Source organism: Taurulus bubalis (assembly GCF_910589615.1).
Source record: "Taurulus bubalis genome assembly, chromosome: 16".
In the NCBI taxonomy this organism is placed as follows: domain Eukaryota; kingdom Metazoa; phylum Chordata; class Actinopteri; order Perciformes; family Cottidae; genus Taurulus; species Taurulus bubalis.
Window position 1 is genome coordinate 12213405 of NC_136604.1, and position 11271 is coordinate 12224675.

The window sequence follows — 11271 nt, forward strand, 5'->3', positions numbered from 1 at the left end:
ACAGTAGCATGCTGACTGGGTTGGTTCAATTCTTATCTCTTGGTCTGCCGTTGCATTTTCCCCTGTCTGTCTACATTAAAGTGCCTAAATCACTTAAAATAAAACAAATTAAAACAAAGATTAGTACTTGAGGACAGAAACTCAGAAAAACACGACTCTTAGACAAGTTATGTTTTTTATTTTTTTCTCACAAACAAAGTTTGTTTACAAAAAGGAACATCAAAAATAAAATTGTACCTATCTATTGCATGTCATGCTGGCAGTTTGAACTACATGCAAAAACAACAATAATAAGAACATTGACAATAATCATTACTGTACAAAAAATGAGCAGGAAGATATGAGGCCAAACATCTCAAAACCAAAAAGAAAAATAATTGTATTGAAAAAAGGGAGTTCTATGAAAAGGTTGTTTTATTTTGCTCCAGACGGTTTTGTACATGAGACTTAAACCGGGGCACAAGACTCAAAAACACCCAGGCCGAGAGGGTTGAGTGTAGCTGCATCGAGGCAGAGAAGAGCTTCTCTGCTCTGAAGGCAGAGGGATGAAGAAAGAGTGAATGAAAGGAACATGAAGAGTAAAGACGACCCTCACACACACGGTTTACGATACAGTTTAAAGTCCCTTAAAACATAAAGTCATGCTTCATCGTCAATGTTGAGAGAAACTACATGAAATCATTGAAACTTATAACCTCTTCTCAAGATCCCTTAGATTGACTTTCTTTAAAAAGTGATATCTGAGGTATATGGCTTCATTTCGTCCATCAAATATATGGAAAACAATAAAGAGGGTATGAGTCAGGAGGTGAAGAATCTCATGGCTACCTTCAGCCACAGATAAACCAGCAGGAGCATGTCATGTAGAGAGAGACGGACACTTTCCCAGTTCATTTCCAAATAAAGAGCAGAAAGGAAGGCGCCAGGAATAAAACCCTTTCTTATGTTTGGAAAATCTTTGAAGTTTCGACATGGAAGTATAGTTGAGGCGGCCTGTGGAAAGACTGCTGTCAGGGACTGTGGCAGTGGATGCACATTTTCTCTACAAATGGTCGGTGACAGAAGTACAAAACGTCAACCGTGTCTAAGCATGGATGCAACTTAACATGTCATTTAAAGAGCCAGTCCGTGTCCGTTGGTTGTTGTTTTTTTTTAATCCAGTTTACTAAATTTATTACAAAGAGAGTTATAAGATGTCAGGTCCCTCATCTAGATGAGCAGTGTTTATAATTGGAGTTTATCAAGTGTCCTTTGTCAAGGTTGGCGGCATCTGTTGGCTTTGAATGGGCTGGTATGCGTGTGGAGAAAAGGTTCCTTCTCGGGCTCATTCGGTGGTGACCTGCGTGACCTGTGCGTCAACTGTCTGGTTGGTGGACTGAATGAACATCGGTTGGGTCAGCTCCTGTCCTGCTGGCATCGTCACCTGCTGAATCTGATACAACTGCTGTAAAACAGAGACAAGAGAGGCTCACGGTCTGTGTGCAGTTGGATTTCAATGCAATCACATTCAACTACATGATTTCACACAGGGTTGTTACAGGGTGCTATTTAGGTTGTTTTTTAAAGGAAAATATTTGACTGTTTTCTGCTTTCATTCATGATTTAATTAACATTTTTGTCCAATTCTGATTTCTGACACGTTTAGTGTTTTCTGTCTGATGTTATTCGTCTGTAACGTTGTGTTCTTGCTGCCTTTCTTGACAGGTACAGCCTTGAAAAATACATTGTTATCTAAATAAGGCTTTACTTGAAGTTAAATTATTTATTTTTTTTCATCAAGGGCACATGTCAGCTGGTTCCTAACTAAATGTGTGCACTAGTTAAAATGTTAACAATGCCGACAAGCCAGAATTAACGTTTAGTTTAAAATGTCACTATCATTGTAAGAGCTTTGACACACTGAATACATTCATTGCATTGGTTACCTGTCCATCAGTAAACTGGTTGAATTGCTGCTGTCCTTGCTGTACATCTGCCTGTGTGAGCTGAAAGCAAAACAAGTTCAATTAAAAAAACAAATGAAGAAAGTAAATGTTTTAAGTTAAATCATTTGTTTTATGAATGTTATTTTTCTTGTTAATGTGTTTACCTGCTGAGCGTTGGCGAGAGTCTGGATCTGTCCTTGGACCACTTGAGCTCCAGACACAGGCTGGGCGAGACGGATGTATTGAAGCTGGCCCGTGTTTAGTTGCACCTGCACCCAACCAACACAAGGGGGAGACAAAGTTTAGTTTGGAGCAAAGGTCGTTCAAACCCAGAGGTCACAGCCATTTTACTTCTCTGGAAAACAGCAGCAAGAATCACTCACTTTCCTCCAATGAATTGTTAACTTTGTAAAAACGTAATTCCCATCAAACAGTGAAGGACAGATAATTCACTAGAACACCACGTTTGTGCAGGACTACAATGTCAAACATGCAGCAAATACAAAGCCATTTTAGCCAATTCATTTACTGTTTTAGCTTCTTTGCTCCATCACTACTCCCTCTCCTGATTCACATCGCTTTTTTTCCACTGAACCTCATTTCTTACCGGGATTTGCTGGATCTCTCCTGTGTTGGTGATGATCTGCTGCATGACCTGCATGGTCTGGCCTTGAGCTGTCTGGGCTTGACCCTGGGCAGCTGAGGTCTGGACAATTTGTACCTGTTGGTCACCCACCTGCATTGACACAGGTGCACTCTGATGGAGAGACAAAGCAGAGAAGACACGGAGAGAAGGAGACAGAAGTAACACATTACGGGCATGTAGTTTATGATTGACATAAAGTACCAGAAAAGCACTAACTATTTTAACCAGAACCATGAAACGTATGTATTCTTACATTTGAAAAAGTCTGTAAAATATTATCAGGTAAGGCACAAAAGATGTGAGGAAGTGAGGTGACAGCGCAGGTTTCAAGACCTCCCTTTGTCCTTGGTCTGTCACACAATCTAGGAGAGGCCACCTGATCTCATGCTGCGGTCACCCCTACAGGCCTCAGTCACCTGAGCAGGACGGAGCTTCACCTACAGGGCTATGACACAGCCAGTGGCCTCTGTGTGTGTGTGTGTGTGTGTGTGTGTGTGTGTGTGTGTGTGTGTGTGTGTGTGTGTGTGTGTGTGTGTGTGTGTGTGTGTGTGTGTGTGTGTGTGTGTGTGTGTGTGTGTGTGTGTGTGTGTGTGTGTGTGTGTGTCATACAAATGCAAATGTGCATGTGTGTTTACCGTGATGGGTGTGCCCTGTGACTGCACCTGCACATGCTGTAACTGCTGCATGGTCGCTCCTTGGAGCATCTGATGGCCCGACAGAATAGGATGAGAAGATGAGAGAAAGACACACAGTGAGAAAGCAGCGATTGCAACAACTTAACACGTGGATGTAAGCATGTGTGGAGTGTGTGCATTGAACGCTTAAATGTTAAGAGCAGCAAAAAGTGAGATACAAGTGGCAAATTACATTTAATGACATGCTTATAAATGATAAAGAAGTTAAGGTGAAAGTCAGAAACAGGTTAAATAAATACCGGGGGAGTTTGGACAGATTTAGAAAATGCATATACATCACAGTAACATTTACAGCAGCTAAAGTAATGTCAACTGTTTTTTCATAAGTAGTTATGAGAGAGTTGATGACCTAAGAAAAGATAATTGGTACAACTAGACTAGTGACATTGAAAGCTCTGTGCATCATCTTTTCCTTATTCCTTTTTAAAGTATTTCCTGCTAACGCTTTACTCTATCGACTAAATCTGTTGTAATAAACACAGCATGTGCCTGGTAGGTAGTGACAATCTAACCAGCTGTTTTACGCCAGAAAACACATGTGTCCGTCAAACCCTAACAGCCAAGAGGGATAGGTGCACCAAAACATATACCCTACGCATCCAATGCAAAACTGGGGGAAATTATGTAAGATAAGCAGGTTGCAATGGCAGAGGGATTGAGACAAAGCTTCAAAAGAGAAGTCAAATTTTCAACTTTCACTTATTACCTCAAGGCCCACCTTTTAAAGTGCTACCTTGTAAATAGCCTACAATGGAGTCTACGTAAGGTGAGTGTCAAACTGTGACCTCCCTGCTCTCAGCGGGGACTGCAGCAGTGAATCAGGCCAGTTCTAAACGAGCATGACAGCTCAGCTAAAGGACAGCTAAAGGCAGTCTGCTGAAGCAGCTCAAAAGCACGGCTACATGACATGCAGAGACCAAGCGAGAGAGAGAGAGAGAGAGAGAGAGAGCACAGCAGCAGCAAAAGTAGGAGTACGGTAATTAGACAGAGAGACAATTGAAAGTTGTCCCCAAATATGCATGTTTATCATCTTACTGACTGTTGAAAATGGGTGTGATTGGTGTGCCCTGTGACTGCACCTGCAATTGCTGTAACTGCTGCATGGTGGCACCTTGCAGCATCTGATGGCCCGACAGAATAGGATGAGAAAATGGGATCCAGAGGTGGACACACACTCTCCCCAATACTCATGTGCATGTGTTGTCTCTCTGTGTGTGTGTGTGTGTGTGTGTGTGTGTGTGTGTGTGTGTGTGTGTGTGTGTGTGTGTGTGTGTGTGTGTGTGTGTGTGTGTGTGTGTGTGTGTGTGTGTGTGTGTGTGTGTTTTGTATGTGTGTGCTAGGGACAATTTAGAAACTACGACGGCGTTTTAGAGCCGTTGTAGGTGAAAAACAAACTGTAGAGTTGGGGAAGGGTGGTAAGAAAACACTCAGAATTCCCAGGATTAAAGTCGTTAATTTACGAGAGAAAAAAAGTGATTTTCTCATATTTGTGCCATTTTTTTCATGTAAATTAACCACTTAAACTTGACAGAATATCCAAGATTTTTTCTTGTAAATTCTGATTTTTTTCCTCAGAATATTAACCCCCTCGACCAGCGCTGTAATGTTTTTAACCTACAATGGCCCTATTAGGCCGTCGTTAGAAACATCTATTGATTCCCAGTTTTTGTTTCTTTTTGCTCATTTCTCTGTAGCCAATGCAAATAGCACTAGTTAGGATGAGAAATACGGGAAAAAAATCAGTTAATGATTGCCTTTGATACTGTTATTTTTTATGCTTTATAAGATATTTGATCTTTGCTTTACTTTTAAAAGCAAAACGTACACCAAATATCTATCTGATTTCAGAAAGTCAACAATGATTCACACTGTACGTATGATATGTGTATAGTTTGGCTATGTTGTTGCAAAAATAGACAAGGAACAGAAATGCACAAATTTCAAAATCAATCAGTTAGAGAACATTTAGAAACATTTCATTGGATTTTCATTGTAATTCATAGAAGTAAATAGCTGTTCAGATCAAATGTTTCCTCTGCAGGGTTTCAGAGGAAGGGTGCACATGTGTGCCTGTAGTTATGTGGCCTGGGTGTGTTCTGAGGTTCAGATAATCCTGCTGGTGGGGCTGGTCAGCGACCGAATGCAAGCTAAGGCTAATATCAATAAAGCCAGGTGTGATGACTTGAGAAACAAGCCTTTTGCAGCATGATTCCAAAGACGAGGCGGAGTTTAGAATTTGTACATAATCCTTCATGTGTTATACATCCACAGAAAAACACACATGCACTTTCTTAAAGTTCAGTGAACGCTTCATTAACTGGTATTTTCTGTTTCTGTGGGAGCAGTTAAGCCTGTCAGCTGTTGTCAGTGTGCTTCTCCACATCGCCATTATTAATGCCTACAATTCTCATATCCAGCTGTGGTTTCAGCTTATTTAAATCTTGGTGTGTGTACTCAGTGGCGAACCCCGTTATATAAGCTCTCTAAACAATGTGTTAATACTACCTGTCCTTGCTGTGGCTGGGCGATGATGATCTGTCCCGGCTGGATGGTCGTGGCTGTTTGTCCGCCGGCCTGCTGGATCTGTTGTGTGCCCTGCACCTGTACAGCGCCAGGCTGCTGGGCCAAAGTGAAGTAGTACTGCACGGGCTCTGCTGGAGCCACTGACTGACGCATCTCCTCCTGATGATGAAACACACACACACACACACACACACACACACACACACACACACACACACACACACACACACACACACACACACACACACACCTATCAGTCCATTACATCTCCATAAATTATTTTTGCAGGTGTAATGTTAGAGGTCTCATAAATAACTGATGTGGCTGGAGAAGAGTAATGTAATCTGAACGTAAGATCAATTACAAGCTTCACACTGGTCCATACCATAGACAGAAGGCATCGGCCAGGACAATTTACACCAAAAAACAGAATCAACCATTTGTGACTACTGTAATATTGGTTTAGTAGAACTAATAAAGCGACTGTGACAATTACTGATTTATGTATGTGAACTCTCTCAGTCTTCTTCCTGGGTCATTGCCAAAAAACAATGCTGATAACTGACTGATGAGCAGGGCTTCATCGTGATGAGGTTTCTCCATCACCAGAAGAGTAAACACCCTTCTCCCAGCTCCATGACAACACAGCTGAGAGTGTAGGATGTTTACATGCCTGGAGACAGTCTACTTGACTAATTTAAATATCTCACTCCTCCATCTGGTACCCTACATTTGTATCCTGTACATTATAATCTTGCTGGAGCAACACTTCAGTCCAATGTGCTGTTTTCTGTAAGATATTGCAATTGATTTGATCCTTCAGGTAGAGGACATATTCAAATGCTTGATGAAGTCGTGCTTTTCTGTTACCAATTGTACAAACTAGTGCCGTCGCTGAAGTTACGGTTGGCTGTCAGAGGCAATAAGATGCTGCAAACATCCGACTGAAAGCCCTCGCTGTCCAAACCCCAGCTTCCAGTCAAGGATGTTTACAGCACCTCCGGGTTGCCAACAATGGAAAAGCACTTGAGGCGAAGACCCTCGTTCTCCTGCGCTAACTTTAACACTCTGACCACCTCTGGAGACCTCGGCTGTTTGCCCAGTCAGTGTGCTGCGTGTGATTTCGTACCTGTCGTTTAGGTGGCTTCAGGTCATCCCGGGGCACAATGTCAATCAGAAAGTCGAACTGGTCAAACTTTGTTATTGCCATGGCAATGTCGTTCCTCTGAAAGCATAACAGACACAGAGGGTCAAATGATGAGGTCAGACTTAAATTATGCTAATTCAATATATGCAGCAAGCTATATATAAACATGCCTCAAGGCCTAAGGTTAACTCCCTCAAAATAGCCACACAAGAGGCTGCTGTGGAATTGAAATGAAGTTCCCAGTAGTATTCTAACAGGTATTAGCTTTCATAACGGAGCTCAAAAGGCAGATGGGATACGTTTAGAGATAAATCAACTATTAACTATTTTGATGAATCGATTAATTGTTTGTTACTTTCATGTAAAAATGCCAAACATCTGCTTGCTTCAGCTTCTCAAGTGTAAGGAGTTGTTGTTCAAAGTTGTTTTTTAACCAACAGTCAGTAAAGGTAAATTAATAACTAAAAAACAATCACCCTAGCATCACAATCATGAAAATGGGTATGTGTGATGGGTGGAAATGAACAGGAATGACGTTTCCCCGCCCTCATAAGCTGAGGCTCTGCAGCTATACACTTTCCTATAACAGCAGCAGTGTGCCGTCTCTGTGGAATTTTCCACAGGATATTGGCTGTCGAGACCCCCCCCCATTGTGGCCCTCCCTTCACTAGAGGCTATTTTTAGCAGCTTGATTAATATCTGGTAACACCAGGTCACATCTACACTTGTTCTATTGATGAGCGTTGCTATGGTGACCTCAATTGGCGGCCCTCTTAACAATAGGACTAGGGCTCTGTGTGTGTTTAAACATGGAAATGGAGGATGCCGTTTTTTCCTCATTTAGGGAAAAGAAAATCACACATCTACGAGGTTCAAGTCACACAAAGCTAATGCGTCATCTGCGGGGTAAGATGTAATTAACATGTAAACCTGCACAGTAAATTAAGTTTCTATTTATAGCGTGCCGTGTAGAGTTCTTACACCTGAGAGTTTCATGCTAAAAAAAGGACTCTGAGACCAAGTTGAGCCAAGACAACAGCAAAGTGAACACACTTCCAAAGTAGGTCTTCAGTTTAAGATTCCTACCAGATCAACTACAATGAGGGCGATTACGCCGTCTTTTTTCCAGTCTCCTTTCCTACCTGCGTTGGCATACACACACATATCCATGGGCTGCTAATCTCTCAGAAGTATGTGAATGGATGAAGTAGAATTAAGGGCTTTCATGTTCTGCTCCAGCGTTCTCCCCTCTTGACATACAGGTGAGACTCTTGTCTTGATTTTCCCAACTGTTCCCATCAGCGTTCTCATGTTCTCTGCGGCCTGTTTCTCCCTCACATCATTCCAGAGTCCATCTTATTCAACTTTGGGACAGCATGGCAGGCAAAATGGCACCGCAGGGAAAAGTGGGTCACGCCACCCGCCTGGCTTTGCTTTCAAAGTCAGTGGAGGGAGAACTAAACAGAGGACTAGTCCTCAAGGGGATGCTGTATGGGGCCTCTGCTTGTATACGCACACAGACATGGGCACCCAGTGAATAGAAAGCAACAAACCAAAGACACACCCACATGATGTAAGGGTGTGGGAGAGGAGTTAAAAAAATATACGAAAGGAAGATAGAGGTTATGTAATTATTACAATAGATAACTGACAATCCCAACAAACATGGTGGAAAGAGAGTAAGAAGACTAAGGAGAAAGAGGACAAAGGTTGACAGGTAATTTGTTTACTTCCTTAACCGAAGCATAATCTGATAAAAAGGTGAAACAAGTGTCCCACAGAGTTCATATGTGTCTGAGCGCATCTGACCTGTAGCGTGCGTCTCTTATTGTCCTCGGTGTGGATCCACGCTCTGAGGGTGAGCTCTGTGATGAAGATCTGTGCTGCCTTGGCAAACAGGACCGGAGCCTCTGCACTGATCATCTATACAGAAGAGATGAAGTTACACCTGCTTGAATACACCCACAGACTATTTAACATCAATCACTCAGGAGTGAAGGGACAAATGGCTGCTTCACATTGACAGGTGTTGCAAAATAAACAAAGGTATTCATTTGATGGATATGACGAGATAATAATCAGTTTCGAGCCAATGTGTCAGTTAAAACATTACTCAAACAGAAATAATTTGTCAGTATTATTCACAAAACCACTTTCCTTTTCATAACAGCAGTGATTTACCTTCAAACCTTTGTTTGTGCCCAACAACGCCTCGTCAGCTGTGAAATCAGGCAAGCCTCAGGTGGCAAATTGCTTAGCTTCTCACTCCACTTCTTGATAGTGGCATTGAACTCTCAGGCCAAGCTATGCGGTAATTGGTTAGTACATGGACATATTTGTGAAGCCTAAATGTACTGTAATAGTACCGCAACACTCACATGTACACATGCAGTGAAAGCTGCTGTGTCAGAGCGGACAGACGGGTCCTGTCACTAGATATGTTACTGATCTCCTGATCTCTTTAGCACTTTAAGCTACAGCTTAACTAACAGGACAGTGCTGGTGACACGTCACATTCAAGCACAGGCTCTCTCTTTAGAGACTAGTAACAGTCCCGGATGATAATCTATTGTAATGGGAGTCAAATAATCACTCTTTGTGCCTTAACGGTTGAGTTCAATGCAACTGACAAATGTTGGGAGATTAGTGGATGTGGCGTATGGGCCTAAAACTACGGTACATCATTAGCTGATCTGAGAGATTGCTATTAGTATCAAGTTACAATTCAAGCGATTAATATCTGTGATAATACGCCCAATTAAATTCAGATTGTTAGTATATTTTTTTGACCCAAATGCAGTGCAACTTGTGGAATGTTTTAAAAAGTCAACTAAGAGCTAAATTCTCTGCAAAGTGGAGCCAAATTAAAAATAAAAGCAGCTACATACATCTACCCCTCTTGAATACAATATGTTTCACAAAGTGGTATTAACAGTTACTTGTAATTTTCTTAATTGTGTCTGCACACTGTTAATATGTTTGGATGTAAACCCATTTGATATAAATAATGGACTTCTTATCAACAGACACTCCTGAATGCGTAAGAGCTGATCATATTTTTCCAACAGGCACGGAGTGGTCTGACCACAAACCAAGAATTTGGCAGGCACCACATTAGATACCATTAAAATAATCAAACTTTTATCTTCAATGGAAGTAAAAAATATATTTCAAAGAACTGGTTCAAGCTATGAATTGCATATTTTTGTCCATAATCCTCCCTCTAAATACTGGAAGGCTTCACGAGTTGCAACCATAACATAGAAATATTATGATCAAAACTATTTTGGGATTCACAAAAGTGTCATTTGCTCTTACAATATCAGTTCATTTCTCAAAAAGGTAAATTGGTGGAATAATGGTCTTCTTACCTTGACATCCTCATCCAGCTTCATGATTTTTTTGATTCGAGCCAGAGGTAACTCTTGCACACGGAAATCCTTCTGGAAACAATGTATGGGTGGTCAGTTAGAGTCACAGAGTAAAGCACAAGCAAGTTGTGCTTTACTATTTGCATGTGTGTATGTCTGAAAGAAACCACATAAAACCACTGATTCTTAGTATTAATTTGGCTGATGTGTGTGTCTGTCTGTTCCACTGAGTAGCGTACCACAGTCAGGTTCCTGATCTCCTCCATGACACGAGGCCAGAAGGACTGCAAGGTTTGCTGGGCATCGCTCCCCCCGGCTCCAAATGCATCTGCAGACATCCTCTAATCTGCTTTATCAAAGAATGACAGGAGGAGAGAGGTGCAAGCAAAATGTTAATTATTATAAAACTCAAAGACATATTGTGATAAAACAGACATTTATGACTGTCATTCATTCAGGGCACCAGGACACACAACACAGTGTCAGTCCAAGCCAGGCCTGTGCCGGGCTCTTCTCGTGTGTCAGAACCACACATCCTATAAGAGCCTATCATTATAATACAGTGAAATCTAAAATAGAGCCCCAACATGCTTCTATTCTTGTCCTTGTGAAATGTTGACATGCCCAACAACACACCACCAGACTGGCTGCACACTCCCTGATTATGAATGGCCCACCTTGGGCACAAAGCTGCTGCAGCTCCTCTGCAAACACAAGCATGTCATGTGCTTTCCAGCACTGCAGATGAACCCTCTCGAGAACAATGCTGAAGCCACACATCAAGAAGACAAATGTGTGTTTTTGATATAGAGAAACAGTCTCCTGACAACAACTGCATTCCAGTTTTTTTGATGGATGCACATTGTGAACATACATAGACACAAAAAGACGCAAACAAACCAAGAGCTGTAAAGTGAAACAAACCAACTGTTACACACACATGAATGTTGACATAAAAGCCAGG

The 11271-nt window shown here is 41.7% G+C and overlaps 1 protein-coding gene across 4 annotated transcripts; it reads right to left on the reverse strand.

The window, feature by feature from the left end:
• Nucleotides 1–162: 162 nt before the first annotated feature.
• nfyc (nuclear transcription factor Y, gamma) lies at nucleotides 163–10645 on the reverse strand (the record flags this gene model as incomplete). 4 transcript variants are annotated; one of them, XM_079231542.1, is made up of 11 exons in its annotated part: nucleotides 163–1444; nucleotides 1926–1985; nucleotides 2090–2194; nucleotides 2533–2682; nucleotides 3207–3275; nucleotides 4346–4387; nucleotides 5772–5948; nucleotides 6919–7014; nucleotides 8746–8859; nucleotides 10308–10379; nucleotides 10547–10645. In XM_079231542.1, the coding sequence occupies 11 exons, from the start codon at nucleotides 10643–10645 to the stop codon at nucleotides 1325–1327; spliced, it is 1104 nt and encodes a 367-aa protein (XP_079087668.1). In that variant the 3' UTR covers nucleotides 163–1324. The 4 variants fall into 4 exon arrangements, with proteins under 4 accessions (XP_079087668.1, XP_079087665.1, XP_079087667.1 ...); XM_079231539.1 differs by lacking the exon at nucleotides 3207–3275 and having other exon boundaries at nucleotides 2533–2680; nucleotides 4302–4387; XM_079231541.1 differs by lacking the exons at nucleotides 3207–3275; nucleotides 4346–4387 and having other exon boundaries at nucleotides 163–1441.
• Between the last annotated feature and the right edge of the window lie 626 nt (nucleotides 10646–11271).